This window comes from Pongo abelii, chromosome 11 (assembly GCF_028885655.2).
Source record: "Pongo abelii isolate AG06213 chromosome 11, NHGRI_mPonAbe1-v2.0_pri, whole genome shotgun sequence".
In the NCBI taxonomy this organism is placed as follows: domain Eukaryota; kingdom Metazoa; phylum Chordata; class Mammalia; order Primates; family Hominidae; genus Pongo; species Pongo abelii.
This window is the reverse complement of record NC_071996.2, coordinates 104,064,900-104,083,250: the sequence shown is the minus strand read 5'-3', so window position 1 is coordinate 104,083,250 and position 18,351 is coordinate 104,064,900. Positions and strand designations below refer to the sequence as shown.

General features: G+C 44.0%; 1 protein-coding gene across 2 annotated transcripts; it reads left to right on the top strand.

Moving 5' to 3' along the window:
* The first annotated feature begins 6,299 nt into the window (after positions 1-6,299).
* CLK1 (CDC like kinase 1) lies at positions 6,300-17,786 on the top strand. 2 transcript variants are annotated; one of them, XM_002812726.5, is made up of 13 exons: positions 6,300-6,453; positions 9,140-9,300; positions 9,537-9,765; positions 10,788-10,878; positions 11,259-11,325; positions 12,876-12,992; positions 13,081-13,247; positions 13,964-14,058; positions 14,142-14,271; positions 15,819-15,901; positions 16,217-16,296; positions 16,881-16,971; positions 17,418-17,786. In XM_002812726.5, the coding sequence occupies exons 2-13, from the start codon at positions 9,140-9,142 to the stop codon at positions 17,559-17,561; spliced, it is 1,455 nt and encodes a 484-aa protein (XP_002812772.3). In that variant the 5' UTR covers positions 6,300-6,453; the 3' UTR covers positions 17,562-17,786. The 2 variants fall into 2 exon arrangements, with proteins under 2 accessions (XP_002812772.3, XP_063569030.1); XM_063712960.1 differs by lacking the exons at positions 6,300-6,453; positions 9,140-9,300; positions 10,788-10,878 and having other exon boundaries at positions 9,734-9,765.
* The last annotated feature ends 565 nt before the right edge of the window (positions 17,787-18,351 follow it).

The window sequence follows — 18,351 nt, the reverse complement described above, 5'->3', positions numbered from 1 at the left end:
GGCTATGTGTATAAGGTATATATGAAACGTAAATGAACTTCATGTTTAAATTTGGGTCTCATCTCCAAGATATCTTATTATGTATATGCAAGTATCCCCAAATCTGAAAATTTGGATATTCCTGAAACTGATACTAATGGTAAGAGCTCTACCATTAATTATTCACTTTATACAGTTAGAAAGAGGAGGGACAGGATAAAAAGTTAGTCTGGAAAGGCCAGCCAATCCATTCGCTATTTTCTCTGATTTTTTTTTTTTTTTTTTCTTTTTGAGATGGAGTCTTGCTCTTTTACCCGGGCTGGAGTGCAGCGGGTCACTGCAACCCCTGCCTCCCAGGTTCAAGCGATTCTCCTGCCTCAGCCTCCCGAGTAGCTGGGACTACGGGTGCACACCACCATGCCCAGCTACTTTTTGTATTTTTTTTTCAGTAGAGACGGGGTTTACAGAGACCATGTTGGCCAGGATGGTCTTGATCTCTTGACCTCATGATCTGCCACCTTGGCCTCCCAAAGTGCTGGGATTACAGGTGTGATCTTTAGGTTTACAGTAAAGGCTCTAAGAGGTCCTGGAGGCCAAGTGTCGTGGCTGACGCCTATAATCCCAGCACTTTGGGAGGCCAAGATGGGCGGATCACGAGGTCAGGAGATCAAGACCATCCTGGCTAACATGGTGAAACCCTGTCTCTACTAAAAATATAAAAAATTAGCTGGGCATGGTGGCGGGCGCCTGTAGTCCCAGCTACTTGGGAGGCTGAGGCAGGAGAATCGTTTGAACCCGGGAGGCAGAGGTTGCAGTGAGCCAAGATTGAGTCATTGCACTCCAGCCTGGGCGACAGTGTGAGACTCCATCTCAAAAAAAAAAAAAAAAAAAAAAAAAGATGTCTTGGAATACAGTAAACACTCAACATTTCCCAACTGATTTGCTCATGGACTTTTTTTTTTTTGAGATATAGTCTCACTCTTGTCACTCAGGCTGGAGTGTAATGGCACAATCTCGTCTCACTGCAACCTCCACCTCCCGGGCTCAAGTGATTCTCCTGCCTCAGCCTCCCGAGTAGCTGGGATTACAGGCATCTGCCACCATGCCTAGCTATTGTTTTTTTGTGTTTTTAGTACAGACAGGGTTTCACCATGTTGGCCAGGCTGGTCGTGAGCTCCTGATCTCAGGTGATCCGTCCACCTTGGCCTCCCAAAGTGCTGGGATTACAGGCGTGAGCCACCACACCCAGCCTGCTTATGGACATTTTTTAAGGCATATATATATTTTTTTAATTTTAGATTCAGGAGGTACATGTGTTTGTTACAAGTGTATAATGCATGGTGCTGAGGTTTGGGCTTCTACTGATCCTGTCACCCAGACAGTGAACACAGTGCCCAAAAGGAAGCTTTTCAGCCCTTGCCCCTGCCCCTTCCTCCTCCTTTTTGGAGTCCCCAGTGTCCACTGTTCCCATCTTTTTGTCCATGTGAATCAAAAATTTAGCTCCCATTTATTGTAACTGAATGCAGGCTGGGCTGCACGCCACTTGCAAAGTCAATAATGAGGAGGAGATGCAGTAAAAGGAAAGTGACTTTATTCCAGAGCTAGCAGCGGGGAAATGGCCAAAGCTAGTACCTTAAAGAAATCATTTTGAACTTTAGGCTAGGGAGAGGGGCTTAAAAAGAGAACTTAGAATGGGAGGCATGCGGGAGTGGTGCAGGGTTTCAGATCTCTGTGGCTTGCTGTGATGGCTATCTTGAGTTGTGGTCCACCTGGAGCAGGAGCTGGCATCGTCTCAACAATGGCTGGGTTGTTGACTAACCACCTTAAGGTAATCTCTGGAATTTTGCAGCTGGGTCCCCAAGCCTGGTATATGTCACGATTAGCCCTTGATGGGCCAGGCACAGTGGCTCACACCTATAATCGCAGCACTTTGGGGAGGCCAAGGTGGGAGGATCACCTGAGCCCAGGAGTTTTAGACTGGCCTGGGCAACATAGTAAGACCTTGAATCTACTAAAAAAATAAAAAATAAAAAATAGCCAGATGTGGTGGCACACACCTGTAGCCCCAGCTACTTAGAAGGCTGAGGTGGGAGGATTGCTTGAGCTAGGGAGGTAGGGACTGCAGTGATCCATGGTCGTGCCACTGGACTCCAGCCTGGGCAACAGAGTTAAGACCCTATGGATAAGAGTGTATAGTGTAAGTTTAACAAGCGTACAGTTAGATAAATGTGCATAGTATAAGAGAGTGTGAGGCGTGAAAGGGAGGGAAACGGTTTTAACAAGACTACATTCTGAAATTAAGAAAGAAAGGGCCAGGCACGGTGGCTCACGCCTGTAATCCCAGCACTTTGGGAGGCTGAGGCAGGCAGATCATGAGGTCAAGAGATCGAGACCATCCTGGCCAACATGGTGAAACCCCGTCTCTACTAAAAATACAAAAATTAGCTGGGCGTGGTGGCACGCGCCTGTAGTCCCAGCTACTTGGGAGGCTGAGGCAGGAGAATTGCTTGAACCTGGGAGGCGGAGGTCGCAGTGAGCTGAGATTGCACCCCTGCACTCCAGCGTGGAAACAGAAAGAGACTCTGTCTCAAAAAAAAAGGAAAAAAAAAACTTTAAAATGCATTTCAAGGCTAGGATACTTGGTTATATTACAAGTGAGAACATAAGGCATATCTCTGAAAATATTGAAGAGTGGAGCTTTACAGAATATCCATTTGAAAAATGCAATGAACTAGTTAAAGGCACCAGTTTGTGGAGTTCTGGTCTGTGTTTGAATCACAGCTGTGTCCCTTACAGTGTAACTTTAGGCAAGTTAACATCGCCAGGCTTTAGTATTCTCATCCATAAATAATACCTCAGAAGACAATTGTGAGGGTTAAATGTGTGTAAAACTTCTGGCATGTAGTAAGTAAGTGGAAGCTGCTCTCCTAACATTCATGTCCACCACAGGGCTCTCACCTCATCAAGCCATTCATGGGGTTCTATCTTTGATTTCATCAAGACCATATTCTGCTCACTGCCTAGATCACAGTGGTTGGATTTGGGTGTTCCTAAAACTTATACCAGCCGAGCGCAGTGGCTCATGCCTGTAATTCCAGCCCTTTGGGAGGCCAAGGCGGGCAGATCACCTGAGGTTGGGAGTTCGAGACCAGCCCGACCAACATAGAGAAAACCTGTCTCTATTAAAAATACAAAATTAGCTGGGCGTGGTGGCACATGCCTGTAATCCCAGCTACTTGGGAGGCTGAGGCAGGAGAATTGCTTGAACCTGGGAGGTGAAGGTTGCGGTGAGCTGAGATCGTGCCATTGGACTGCAGCCTGGGCGACAAGAGCAAAACTCCGTCTCAAAATGTTTGTCTTGGCATCAGTTCTTGGTTTGTCTCATTTCTTCCAATGGCTGGTCTAATTAATGTTTTAATTCTTTCTTGACTAGTTTGGAGTTAGCTTACAGCTATCCTCTTGTCACCATTTATATCTTCCACTAAACTGAGGTGCTTTTTACTAGCAGCGAATCTGTATCCGTACAGGTCTGCAGCAACCTCATTTCTTGCCTCCTCAGAAGAAAGAATTCGACTGAGGGGCAGAAGGAGAGAGTGAGGCACGTTTTAGAGCAAGAGTGAAAGTTTATTAAAAAGCTTTAGAGGAGGAATGAAATAAAGGAAAGTACGCTTGGAAGAGGACCAAGCGGGCAACTTGAAAGATAAGTGTGTGGCTTGAGCTTTTGACTTGGGGTTTTATACATTGGCATACTTCCAGGGTCTTGCATTACTTTTCCCCACTTGCCCAACTCCTGAGATCTTATTGGGAAGCGGCTGCTGACCAGTTTCAGGTGTTTTCTATTAGGAGACTGCCTTTCCCTGGTGCCAGCTGTGACCAATTACTACTTCAGCAAGACAGTTAATAACCGCCTGACCATCTCACCTGATGGTTGCCCGACACTCCTAGTGTGTGTTTGGGGGGAGCCATCTCCTGCTTTGTTCATACCTGACTAGCTACCTACTGTAACAGTGCCAGTTATACTAGTGACTTTTTTTTTTTTTGAGACGGAGTCTCACTCTGTCGCCTGGGCTGGAATGCAGTGGCGCAATCTCGGCTGACTGCAACCTCTGCCTCCAGGGTTCAAGCAATTCTTTTTTTTTTTTTTTTTTTTTGAGACGGAGTCTCACTGTATTGCCCAGGCTGGTATGCAATGTCGCGATCTTAACTCACTGCAACCTCCGTCTCCCAGGTTCAAGCAATTCTCCTGCCTCAGCCTCCCAAGTAGCTGGGATTACAGGTGAGCACCACCATGCCTTGCTAATTTTTGTATTTTTAGTAGAGACAGTTTCAGCATGTTGGCCAGGATGGTCTCAAGCTCCTGACCTCATGATCCACCCACCTCGGCCTCCCAAAGTGTTGGGATTACAGTCATGAGCCACCGCGCCCAGCATACTAATGACTTTACATTTTGTTTCACTTTTAAAATTTTAATCATTTAGGTTTCTAGACTGAGTATTAAGGCCTTTCTTTGGCCAGACCTTGTTTTGCCACTTTTTTTTTTGAGACGGAGTATTGCTCTGTTGCCCAGGCTGGAGTGCAATGGTGGATCTCAGCTCACTGCAACCTCTACCTCCCAGGTTCAAGCAATTCTCCTGCCTCAGCCTCCCGAGTAGCTGGGATTACAGGTGCCTGCCACCATGGCCGGCTAATTTTTTGTATTTTTAATAGAGATGAGGTTTCACCACCTTGGCCAGGCTGGTCTTGAACTCCTGACCTTGTGATCCACCCGCCTTGGCCTCCCATAGTGCTGGGATTACAGGCATGAGCCACCGCATCTGGCCTCCTCCAAGTTTTATTCTAAACTCTGCCACTTTTAATTAGTGGTGCAAATATGATTTTTTTGGTTTTAGGAGTGTTAGTCCAAACTGCACCATTTTGTAAATCCTTGCCCCCCCCCGCCCCCGCCCTGCCCCATTCCCCCAGCCCTGCCTGGTCTCCCCCACCCTCTATTTTGCAGACCTTGGTCAAAGTGAAACATTCCACGGGGGTTCGGGCTGTGAGAAACATCCTGCCTAACCACCTGACCACAAAACGGACAAAGGCGCAACTAAAGAAACACCCCTATCATATTCTGCCGGGAGAAAGTGCAAAGACCACCACATTCCCGCGGGGGTCGTGGTGGCTCACGCCTGTAATCCCAGCACTTTGGGAGGCCGAGGCGCGTGGATCACCTGAGGTCAGGAGTTTCTACTAAAAATACAAAAAGTAGCGGGGGGTGGTGGCGCGTGCCTGCAGCCCCAGCTACTGGGGAAGCCGAGACAGGAGAATCGCTTGAATTCACGAGGCGGAGGTTGCAGTGAGTGGAGATCGCGCCACTGCACTCCAGCCTGGGCGACAAAGCAAGACTCCGTCTCAAAACAAAACAAAAAACTACCACATTCCGCGGGAACAAGGGCCAGAACCGCCTCATTATGGGAACATCTTAACATCCTGCAGGGCAGCAAGCCAGCAAGCCATATGGCCCAGGCCCCTCCCGCCCATACCTAAAAGTACCCCACTGGTGGGCACTGGCATTAGGCTGGTTCCCCACTTCTGTAGGTCTTAGGCTGGACATAAAGCTCGCATTTGCTGTAGAGCTGCCACTCTGTATCTTTAACGCTGGCCTTCCCTTCAAAACTTATCAAAGAGCTTATTTTTAGAATGTGTGCTCAGTTACAGCCGTAAAAGTATCATAGACAGGGAGGTATGCTGGCTGCCCACGTTGGGCCTACTGCAGGCACCATGAGGATCAAGGTGCAGAACATTGATTTCTGTTGGCTCACACTGATCCCATTAGTAATTTGAAGCCATCTGACGCTAGTGGTATATTTTATTTATTTATTTATTTTTTAGAGACGGGGTCCCGCTATGCTGCCCAGGCTGGTCTCGAAATCCCGGGCTCAAGCGATCTGCTCGCTTCGGCCTCCCAAAGTGCTAGGATTACAGGCGTGACCCACCGCGCCGTGAAGTATTAGTTTTAAAGCAATCGTTTTAGTGGTCGCCAACAGGGCACATGCTATTGTGTATACTGATTCCCTCACTTTTCCTTGTTCACAAGTTGTTCCTTGTTCTAGCGTTCAAAAACAATTATCAGTGAGTGGGGACAACGCGCCGACAGCTTCCTTTCATCCGCCACAGCAGACTCTGGTTCCCGCCCTGGCGCCTGCGCCAACGATGGTCACGCGCACGACACGCCCTCCACGCCCGCCCTTTCCGCCTGCTCGCCCCGTGCATGCCCCGCCCCGTGCATGCCCCGCCCCGTGCATGCCCCGCCCCGTGCATGCCCCGCCCCGCGCCGGAGACGCGCTCGCTGCGTCATCAGTGTTTTCGAGACGAGTCTCGACGCAGCAGCTGTCAGCTCCATTTTGTTGTTGGTACGCGACGCAGTCAGCTGTGTGATTACCGTGATTGCGTAACAACTTTGTCTCCTTCGACTTGGAGTCTTTGTCCAGGACGGTAAGACGCAGGAGGGAGCGGACTAGGTGACTGGGCTGTTCCTGTGAGCCTCGCGTGCGCCTGGCGATGCCCCCTCTTCCCGCTTGTTTGCTGCCCGCCGTCCCCGGCGCGACGACTGTCTGCTCCTTTCACTCCCAGGCTGCACAATGGCGGCGCGCCCCTCTCTCCTGCGCTGCCGAGCCCGTCGCCGCCGGGTGCGGCCTGCGGGGCTAGTTACGGTGTTTGCTAGACCGGCCGCCCTCTTGGAGCGTCCGCCCGCCGCTCCACCGACGCGGGATGGTCGGGTGGGCGCCATGTTGTGAACCTCCTCGGCGGAGCTGTAAGATGGCGGCTGGGCGGAGGCCCGCTTCGGCCCTGTGGCCGGAAAGGCGAGGCTCCCTGTTGGGGGTGGGGTTTGCTGGGGTTCCAGAATGTGCGTGAGCTGCGCAGCTGAGGGGAAACGTTGTCTGGAGCAAGTGGAGAAAAAGACGGAACCCATAGGGGTTACAGTTACTGTCTAATGATTAAAGGGTCGGCGTAAACATGGCGAGTGGCTTTGTCCTCTGGTGTTAACAAAAAACAGATTTAGGAACCCAAGGAAAGAGAAATGCCGGGGTGTATTTGAAGGAGCGTTGTGACAGAAGTCAGGTGACCGAGAATTTTATGCGATGGCGTTTCAGCTCACTCCTCTTGGGTTAGCAGTTGGAGCTTTTTTGTTTTGTTTTCTTGGAGTCTCGTTCTGTCGCCCAGGCTAGAGTGTAGTGGCGCGATCTCGAGTCACTGCAGCCTTCGCCTCCCGGGTTCAAGCGATTCTCCTGCTTCAGCTTCCGGAGTAGCTGGGATTACAGGCGCCCGCCACCACGCCGAGCTAATGTTTGTATTTTTAGTAGAGACAGAGTTTCTACTGGCCTCAAACTGTTGACCTCAGGTGGTGATCCATCCGCCTCGGCCTCCCAAAGTGCTGGGATTACAGGTGTGAGCCACTGCGCCCAGCTTCCTTTTTTTCTTTTTTGAGACAAGGTCTCGCCCCTGTCGCCCAGCCGGAGTGCAAGTGGCGCAATGATGGCTCACTGCAGCCTCGACATCCGGGCTCAGGTGATCTTCCCACCTCAGCCTCCTGAGTATTTGGGACTATAGGCGCGCGTCTCCACCCCCGGTTAATTTTTTATTTTTTGTAGAGGCGGGTCTCGCCATGTTGCCCTGGCTGGTCTCGAATTCCTGGGCTCAAGCAGCCCTCCTGCTTCGGCCTCCCAAAGTGCTGGGGTTACAGGCCTAAGCCATGGCCCCCGACCCGATTGGAGGGCTTTAAAAATTACACTCAGGCTGGTCCAATGGTAGTGGGTTATCAGAACTTAATAGTAATTAGTGTCACGAAAATTAGTACACAACCCCTACCGCTAAATTTGACTGGCGTTAAAAAAAAAAAAAAATTGTAGCGGAAGACACAGAGGGGTTCCGCCGGTAAGAAGGAACGGCAGTTGATGAAGTAATTTCTGTATAAGGTCTTTTTCAAGTTGTTAGGTTAGAGATTTTCGATTTTGCTCGAAGCGTTTCTGAAAAGAAGGTGGCTCCTACCATTCCCAAATTGATTGTGTTAACATTGCGTTTAGGATAAATTAGGTCGTATGTGCTTGGGAGTGGTACTGGAAAGATGGTGTTTTGTTGTTTTTATATTCTGATGCCACCGTTGCCTTCGTGTGTGATTAAAGTCCTTGGTAGTTTCATTTGTCCGTTTACGGAAATTCTCTATAATGATGATTCTGTCAGCAACTCAAATACAACTCTGATTACGTTTGCAGTAATAGTAATGCGGTGTTGGTGAGGAACATTTATGATTGCATTTGAGTTGGAGACTAGTTTCTGATACATGTTTAAAAGGGGAGAATGACGTGTGTTTCACGTGTCTGTGAAGAGGCCACTAAAGGCAGGCTGTGTGTGAGCAACATGGCTGTTTATTTCACCTGGGTGCAGGCGGGCTGAGTCCGAAAAAGGAGTCGGCAAAGGGTGGTGGGATTATCATTAGTTCTTACAGGTTTTGGGATAGGCGATGGATTTAAGAGCAATGTTTTGAGAGCAGGGGGCGGATCTCACAAAGTACGTTCTCAAGGGTGGGGAGAATTACAATAGAACCTTCTTAAGGGTGGGGGAGATGATAAAGAACCTTCCTAAGGGTGGGGGAGATTACAAAGTACATTGATCAGTTAGGTTGGGGCAGAAATAAATCACAATGGTGGAATGTCATCAGTTAAGGCTATTATTATTTTTTTTGTGGATCTTCAGTTGCTTCAGGCCATCTGGATGTATACGTGCAGGTCATTGGGGATATGATGGCTTAGCTTGGGCTCAGAGGCCTGACAGCGTGGACTTCTATAGTGCTATATTTGTGCTACTGGTAGGGCATGGGTAAAATTTACCAAAATTAGTAAATTGTGATTCCTCCCTCTACTTTTTTCACTTTTTTTTTTTTTTTTTTGCATTTTTCCAATAAATCTGGGCATGATACAGCTAATGCAGAGTGCCTGTGAAGTTCAAACTGCAGAATATGGGACAACACAGTAATTGGATTTATCAGTGATTTCAGATTGGGTGACAATGATTCTTGAATTTTGTTTTAAAACGAGGTCACGAGGTGACCTTTGTAAATCAGAATTTTAAACAGCTCAGTGTGGGATACAATTTAACTAGGAAAAACTTGCCTTTTATGTAGATGAGACACTCAAAGAGAACTTACTGTCCTGATTGGGATGACAAGGATTGGGATTATGGAAAATGGAGGAGCAGCAGCAGTCATAAAAGAAGGAAGAGATCACATAGCAGTGCCCGGGAGAACAAGCGCTGCAAATACAATCATTCTAAAATGTGTGATAGGTAAGGAGGGTACTTAAAATATCTGAATATAACAATACATTACTAGACAAAACTAGTATCACTTAAAATAAGTACCTGATTACTACCATTCGTTTGTGTTTCCAATGAGAGATTTTGATGGTTTGTAATGTTTGTAAAATTAAGCTGCTTGTGGGGGAGTCTAGGTGCTGTCTTGAGAGAATGTGAGGATATTTGGTCTTAGCATAAAACATTGAAAATAATTTTTATTTCTCTAGCCATTATTTGGAAAGCAGGTCTATAAATGAGAAAGATTATCATAGTCGACGCTACATTGATGAGTACAGAAATGACTACACTCAAGGATGTGAACCTGGACATCGCCAAAGAGACCATGAAAGCCGGTATCAGAACCATAGTAGCAAGTCTTCTGGTAGAAGTGGAAGAAGTAGTTATAAAAGCAAACACAGGATTCACCACAGTACTTCACATCGTCGTTCACATGGGGTATGAACGTTTTTAAAACATTTTGGAAATTTTATATCCCATGTGGAACAGGGAAACTTGAATTTTTGTGTTTGATTATTTGAGAAAGTTTTAAGATGAAATCATCTCAGTTTTAACCTGCAGGATTTTTTGTGTGTTTGTGCATTGGATAGGAAATTCCGGAAATAAAGTACACATTTAGTTCTATAATTTAATTATTGGTTGGCTCCTAATTGACATTCCAGTGAAATGATGGGAGTTAATTGATTTAATTTAGATTAGTTGAAAATTATTACAAAATATTCTAAAAGGGTTTTTTGTGGTACTTCAAGAAACCTGATTAGTTTTGATCTATTGAAATCACAAAAGTAGAACAGGCATTTTATTTTTGTATAATTTAGGATTAGGTATGCTTCTTTGTTCTAACAAGTCATGTTTTCTAACCCTTCTTTCACTAAGCAAACCAGAACAGATTTGAACTGTTGCGGGTTATATATTAGTATGGAGATCAGCTCAGATGACATTAAAAATGCCGTAGTGTTATTCTTGTATGCCAAATCTTTTTTTCCCCAAAATTAGCACTTTAATTTTATTTACTGTTATAATATTTGTTTTCTTAGATTAGCTAGGAAATCTTAATTTGGCCACCGTCTACTTTGACAAGTAAATATCACATCCTACGATTTTGCAACATTAAATTAGAACACTAGAAACTAAAAAATTATGTTTCAGTGAATGCTACAACTAAGCATTTTTTTTTTTTTAAGAAAAACAATTGTATTATGTCTTGTTGCCTTGCCACTTTGAGTATCTTATCTGAAAATCTGTTCCTTGCCATGTTTTTCTCCTGTTAACATAAACTATGTGCCCTGTGAATTTCTGGGGACTGAATTTGAAATTGCTCCTGCCAACCGTTTGTGGCCTGGCGTGTATCTGAATGCCTGAATATCTCCCCGCTGAATGAATTTCGTATTCTGCCCTGAATTCACTCGGGTATATTGATTGGCTGGATGATCTTGGTGCCGCCCACTTGACGTTTCCAGAAGAGTCACCGAAGGAAAAGAACCAGGAGTGTAGAGGATGATGAGGAGGGTCACCTGATCTGTCAGAGTGGAGACGTACTAAGTGCAAGATGTATAGAATATTTTTCAACACTTATTAACTTTTCAGATAACATAATCTATATATAGATTAAGCTTTCAGGGATTTGGAAATCTTTTTTTCTTTCTCTTTGTTTTTGTTTTTATTTTTCCATTTCTTTTGGTGGGGGGGATTGTATTTTTGCTTTCTTTAGAAATGTAATGTTTGTTATACAGAACTTCCAGAACAGTAATCAAATTAATGAAATTAGACCTAATAATTATGTTTTTTGATGGTGTTGACCAATAAAATAAATATCTAGTGATAAGGAAATTTGTAGCATCAACTAGAATAATCTACATTGATAGCATTTATTGTGATAAGTACATTGTTTCCACTTCTTGATATGACTGAGATTTATTTCTCTCTTTTAGATGAAATTGTTGATACTTTAGGTGAAGGAGCTTTTGGAAAAGTGGTGGAGTGCATCGATCATAAAGCGTAAGTTTCCCATGTTGGGATTACATTTAGGGAAGTTGGCAATATGGGTAATTGATTTAGCTTTAGAAAGTGGTCTGACCATGAGTTAGATACATATCTGTATACCCTTTTTTACTTGGATGTAAGAAACTTCCAGTTAGAGGTACTTGCCCCTTCATATTTTTTGAACAGCTACTAATAGTATGTATAGTTTCTAATTTTAGGCTGAGAACACACTTTATATTGTTTTGAAAGTATTGTTTTGTTGTTCAACTGAATACCGTTGTTAGGCCATATTTTTTTTCCCCCGCCATATTGGTGGTTCTCAGTCTTGGTTTTATGTTAAGATCCTCCTCGAGAGGTTTGCCTACCCCAGACCTTTTCAGGGTAGTTACCTAGGAATCTATATTTTTAGAAAGTGCGGTAATTCATTCTGATAACATAGCCGGAGATAACTTGGTTTCCCAAGTTTAATTACGTATGTTTCTCAAACTACTGATTGAAATTTTTTTTTCTCGAGACGGAGTCTTGCTCTGTCACCCAGGGTGGAGTGCAGTGGCGCAATCTCAGCTCACTGCATCCTCTGCCTCCCGGGTTCAGGTGATTCGTCTGCCTGAGCCTCCTGAGTAGCTGGAACTACAGACACGTGCCACCATGCCCAGCTATTTTTTGTATTAGAGACAGAGTTTGACTATGTTGGCCAGGCTGGTCTTGAACTCCTGACCTCAGGTGATCTGCCCACCTCAGCCTCCCAAAGTGCTGGGATTACAGGCATGAGCGCCCGGCTTCAGCCATGAAATTTCTTAGCATAGAATTTTTTCCGTTACCCTTTTTTTTTTTTAGTTCCCTGTTTGTTGTTGTTGTTATTGTTCTTCCTCTTCCTGAATGGCAAAACATTTTTGAGGAGGCTTCCTACTATTGATTGGTAAGGACATGAGAGCTAGAGCTCTTATTTTTATTTTTCTTTTCCCTGAGATGGAGTCTTGGTCTGTCGCCCAGGCTGGAGTGCAGTGGTGCAATCTTGGCTCACTGCAACCTCCACCTTCCGAGTTCAAGTAATTCTCCTGCCTCAGCCTCCCAGGAAGCTGGGATTACAGGCACACACCACCGTGCCTGGCTAATTTTCATATTTTTGGTAGAGATAGGGTTTCACCGTGTTGGCCAGGCTGGTCTCGAACTTCTGACCTCAAGTGATTTGCTACCCTCGGCCTCCCAAAGTGCAGGGATTATAGGCGTGAGAGACACTGCTCACGGTCCTAGAGCTCTTTACTCTGTCCCCACTGTATCCTAACTCTTCTGGCAATCTAGACTAAACATTTGAGATAATGTTTGACAGTGACAGGTACCATATAGGAAGAAGTTGTTTAGCTGAAATGCCAAAAAATAACTCATGTGAGTGGTGGTTTGATGAAAGAAATTTGTGTCATTCAGCATGTAATAGAATCAGAACTGAACACTAAAACATAAATTAAGAAAATACAGTGGGTCAGAGTAGTAGTACAGTTTGAAGACAGTAATACCTGTGAGCATCATGTCTGTCATTCTTAAATTTGCATGTATCTTTCTAACAGGGGAGGTAGACATGTAGCAGTAAAAATAGTTAAAAATGTGGATAGATACTGTGAAGCTGCTCGCTCAGAAATACAAGTTCTGGAACACCTGAATACAACAGACCCCAACAGTACTTTGTAAGTATCGGATTAGAACTTGGGAAGTGGTATCAGGTATATTTAAATTAGGAGCAGCTATACTTAGCTATTTTTCATGTGTCTGTAGCCGCTGTGTCCAGATGTTGGAATGGTTTGAGCATCATGGTCACATTTGCATTGTTTTTGAACTACTGGGACTTAGTACTTACGACTTCATTAAAGAAAATGGTTTTCTACCATTTCGACTGGATCATATCAGAAAGATGGCGTATCAGATATGCAAGTCTGTGAATTGTAAGTTCTTGGTATATCTTATTAATTTGCTGGTTTTATCCATTCCACATATCAAAATGTGCATCCTAAGTGTGTACAATTTTTATTTGATTAAAAATAAAGGGGGAGGAAGAGTAGGTATGAAGAGATTTGATTACAGGCTGTTGATCCAGCAGTGTACATTTCATTCAGTAAGTGGGATATCCACCATATAACAACATACTGTGTTGCACACTATGATTTAGACTTTTCTGATGCGTAAAAATAGTAACTTCGAATGCTGGGTAAAAATTAAGGCGTGCTATATCTCATAAAGCTTCAGAGGAGGTAGTGAGTTTTAGTTACTGGTGATTTTCTAGCAGACTGGAATGTTGACCATTCTTTGGGAAAGGAATCAGAGGTTTTTTTATTGGGTTTTTTTTGAGATGGAGTCTCGCTTTGTTGTTCAGGCTGAAGTGCAGTAGCGCAGTCTTCACTCATTGCAAACTCTGCCTCCCCGGTTCAAGTGATTCTCCTGCCTCAGCCTCCCGAGTAGCTGGGACTACAGGCACACGCCACCACACCCAGCCAATTTTTGTAATTTTAGTAGAGACAGGGTTTCACCATATTGGTGAGGCTGGTCTCGAACTCCTGACCTCAGGTGATTACAGGCGTGAGCCACTGCATCCAGCCTGTTGTGGGGTTTTGTGGTTTGGTTTGGTGTTTTCTGATTACAGCAACTTTCTCTTTATTCTCAGTTTTGCACAGTAATAAGTTGACTCACACAGACTTAAAGCCTGAAAACATCTTATTTGTGCAGTCTGACTACACAGAGGCATATAATCCCAAAATAGTAAGTCTTCCAAAATATTCGTAAAGTGAGTATCTTACGCCTTAATAGCTTATGCCTTCTTAACCATCATTTATGATTTTCAGAAACGTGATGAGCGCACCTTAGTAAATCCAGATATTAAAGTTGTAGACTTTGGTAGTGCAACATATGATGACGAACATCACAGTACATTGGTATCTACAAGACATTATAGAGCACCTGAAGTTATTTTAGGTGAGTATTAATTGTCCTTTGAGAACCTTTGTATTTCCTTATTGAGACTTAAAATTTTTTTGCAGTTTTAGGTCTTACTTGTGGGGCTTTATCATTTTCTCTATAAGGGATAAGTATCATGAAGTGCATTAAGGATTTTAAGCTCTCAATTTTACCAGATAATTAGCTCTGGGAATTTGAGCAAGTGGCTTAACCTTTCTGGAATTATTTTCACATTTGTAATATGTGGTGGGGCTTTTAAATGTAATTGTTTAATGCTGGGTGGGGCGCAGTGGCTCACATCTGTAATCCCAGCACTTTGGGAGGCCAAGGCGGGCAGACCACATGGGTCAGGAAATCGAGACCATCCTGGCTAACATGGTGAAACCCCATCTCTACTAAAAATACAAAAAATTAGCTGGGTGTGGTGGGTACACATCAGTAGTTCCAGCTACTCAGGAGGCTGAGGCAGGAGAATTGCTTGAACACCGGGAGGCGGAGGTTGCAGTGAGCCAAGACTGCGCCACTGCACTCCAGCTTGGGCGACAGAGCGAGACTCCATCTCAGAAAATTGTTTAATGCCTGTTATATTCCAGACTATATATAACACTATATTATTTATTTATTTTTTAGACGGAGACTTGCTCTGTCGCCCAGGCTGGAGTGCAGTGGTGCAATCTTGGCTCACTGCAACTTCTGCCTCCTGGGTTCAAGCAATTCTCCTGCCTCAGCCTCCTGAGTAGCTGGGATTATAGGCACCCACCACCACTCCCGGTTAATTTTCATATTTTTGGTAGAGATGGGGTTTCACCATGTTGGTAGGCTGGTCTCAAACTGCTGACCTGGAGCAATCTGCCTGCCTTGGCTTTGCAAAGTGCTGGGATTACAGGCATGAGCCACTGCGCCCGGCCATATATATTGTATTTAACCTTGGATTAAGTGATTGCTTTAGGATCTTCTAGCTCAAACATCACATTGACATTGAATATATATGTGTGTGTGTATATATATATATATAAAATTTTGGGGGGGGGGCGGAGTCTTGCTCTGTCACCCAGGCTAGAGTGCAGTGGCACGATCTCGGCTCACTGCAAGCTCCACCTACCGGGTTCACGCCATTCTCCCACCTCAGCCTCCTGAGTAGCTGGGACTACAGGTGCCTGCCACCACGCCTGGCTAATTTTATTTTGTATTTTTAGTAGAGACGGGGTTTCACTGTGTAGTCAGGATGGTCTTGATCTCCTGACCTCGTGTTCTACCTGCCTCAGCCTCCCAAAGGGCTGGGATTATGCCTGTATCATGAGCTACTGTGCCCGGCCAATTCAGATTTATATATATTTTAATAGAGGTGGGATCTTGCTATGTTGCCCAGGCTGGTCTTGAACTCCTGAGCTCAAGCAGTTCTCCCATCTTGGCCTCCCAAAGTGCTGGGATGACAGGTGTGAGCCACTGTGCCCAGCCTATATTACATGTGTTTTTTTAAAAAAGTATTAGTGTTAACTAACTTTTTAATTTCTTTAACAAACATTGAGTATTTTTTTTTCCTTACATTTTGCTTTGCTTTGCAGCCCTAGGGTGGTCCCAACCATGTGATGTCTGGAGTATAGGATGCATTCTTATTGAATACTATCTTGGGTTTACCGTATTTCCAGTAAGTGACAATGATCTATTTCAACCTTGCTTTGTATAAGAAAGGTGCCTGTTGATATGAATAAATACTTTTGCTTCCCCCATTATAGACTATTAATTGTAGATAAGCATAAATAAAAATGAAACTAATTCATATTTGTTTCATAATTGTTTTATTTAAAACGTCTTTAAGTATGTAAGCAATTATCCGTGTCCATGTAGGAAATCATTGGCGAGTTTGTTCTGCAAGCCTTAATGTTAGTTTTTTTGCTGTCAGCTTTAACTGTGTCTGTTTTGGTGGTCATCTTCCCCAAGTCTGTTTTTATTTTCTTTCTAGACACACGATAGTAAGGAGCATTTAGCAATGATGGAAAGGATTCTTGGACCTCTACCAAAACATATGATACAGAAAACCAGGTACGTTTTAAGAGTTAGTGACATCCTTAGTATCATTTGATCACATCTGCTGATTAGAACTTAATTTTTTTTTTTTTTTTTTGAGACGGAGTCTAGCTCTGTTGCCCAGGCTGGAGTGCAGTGGCGTGACCTCGGGGGTCTGCCTCCCGGTTTCTGCTTCCCAGGTTCACGCCATTCTCCTGTCTCAGCCTCCCGAGTAGCTGGGACTACAGGCACTCGCCACCACGCCCGGCTAATTTTTTTGTAGTTTTAGTAGAGACGAGGTTTCACCATGTTAGCCAGGATGGTCTGGATCTCCTGACCTTGTGAGCCGCCGTGCCCGGCCAGAACTTAATTTTTTTTTTTAATTTTCACTCTACCAAGTCTCAGGCGCTGATTAGGACTTTATAAATAATGAAGTCAAACTAATGTTTTTTGGTTAAATAGTAGATTACCTTGGTGCAAAAGCAGGTAACATTTCTATCCCATGGCTGCCATTTAAATCTCTACAAAAGTGATCTGGGAAAGCATAGTAATTGATACCTTTGCTAGCTGTTTTAAGTTTTCAGTGTTATAAACATGAATGGATATTGACTTATTTTTAGGAAACGTAAATATTTTCACCACGATCGATTAGACTGGGATGAACACAGTTCTGCCGGCAGATATGTTTCAAGACGCTGTAAACCTCTGAAGGTAAGCCTTTGAGACATTGCTCAAATAGTCAAAACTGAGTTTCTTCTGTTTGTCTTTTGAGACCGAGCCTCGCTTCGTTGCCCAGGCTGGAGTAGAGTGGCACAATGTTGGCCCAGCTCACTGCAACCTCTGCATCCTAGGCTCAAGCAAGTCTCAGCCTCCCAGGTAGCTGGGATTACAGATGGACGCCACCATGCTTTTTTTTTTTTCTTTTTTTTAGTAAAGACAAGTTTTACTATGTTGGCCCGGCTGGTCTTGAACTCCTGGCCTCAAGTGATCCACCTGCCTTGGCCTTCCAGAGTCCTGGGATTATAGGCATGAGCGACCGTGCCTGGCCTCTTTTCTGTTTTTATGATGGTTATATATATATGGTTTACTATACTGTTATATAGTATGGTAAATGGTAGTGAAAAAGGCTGTTGAATGAATTTCTTTTTTTCTTCCAGGAATTTATGCTTTCTCAAGATGTTGAACATGAGCGTCTCTTTGACCTCATTCAGAAAATGTTGGAGTATGATCCAGCCAAAAGAATTACTCTCAAAGAAGCCTTAAAGCATCCTTTCTTTGACCTTCTGAAGAAAAGTATATAGATCTATAATTGGACAGCTCTCTCGAAGAGATCTTACAGACTGTATCAGTCTGATTTTTAAATTTTAAGTTATTTTGTACAGCTTTGTAAATTCTTAACATTTTTATATTGCCATGTTTATTTTGTTTGGGTAATTTGGTTCGTTAAGTACATAGCTAAGGTAATGAACATCTTTTTCAGTAATTGTAAAGTGATTTATTCAGAATAAATTTTTTGTGCTTATGAAGTTGATATGTGTATCTGAACAGTTTGTTCTAAGTACCACTTTTCTTCCTACCTCTATTAAAGAATGGACATAGATTTCTGTTTTAGGAGACTTCCTCAAGTCTTTGGGAAAATTTAGCTTCATTTCCGTTTTAGGGATTGTCAAGATTGAGACTTATTGCCCCCTAAGTTAAATGTAATGAAACCAGATTATGGGGACACACAAAACTTAAGATTAGCTGAGAAGAGTTCTGTCTTATTCCTACTCAATATTGAGGTTTGCTGTTAATTGTTGCACAGGATCTGAAGTCATTTGCAGAATCACACTGGTGGAGCTTTCATTCCTTTGCAGCCTAGTCTGTGAATTTATCAAGTGTGAGTGTGTGTAATACAGCAAATTTTTGTCTGGTTTCATCTGTTTGATCCATTTGGGATCCTGAGGCTTAGATCTTTCCACAGTTGTTTTTTGGGTTTGGGGGGCTTGCTTTTCTGTCTCTCTCTCTTCTCTCTCTGTTTTTTCTCTTTCTCTTTGTCTCTTTTTCCCTCAGCAGATTCTCTCTCGCTCGCTCGCTCTCTGTGTCCTTCCT

Coding starts and splice junctions, on each gene's coding strand:
- CLK1 (XM_002812726.5), top strand. CDS start 9,140: ATGAGACACTCAAAGAGAACTTACTGTCCTGATTGGGATGACAAGGAT. Junction 9,766..10,787: donor CACATCGTCGTTCACATGGG/GTATGAACGTTT, acceptor TGACGTTTCCAG/AAGAGTCACCGAAGGAAAAG. Junction 14,272..15,818: donor AGCACCTGAAGTTATTTTAG/GTGAGTATTAAT, acceptor TTTGCTTTGCAG/CCCTAGGGTGGTCCCAACCA.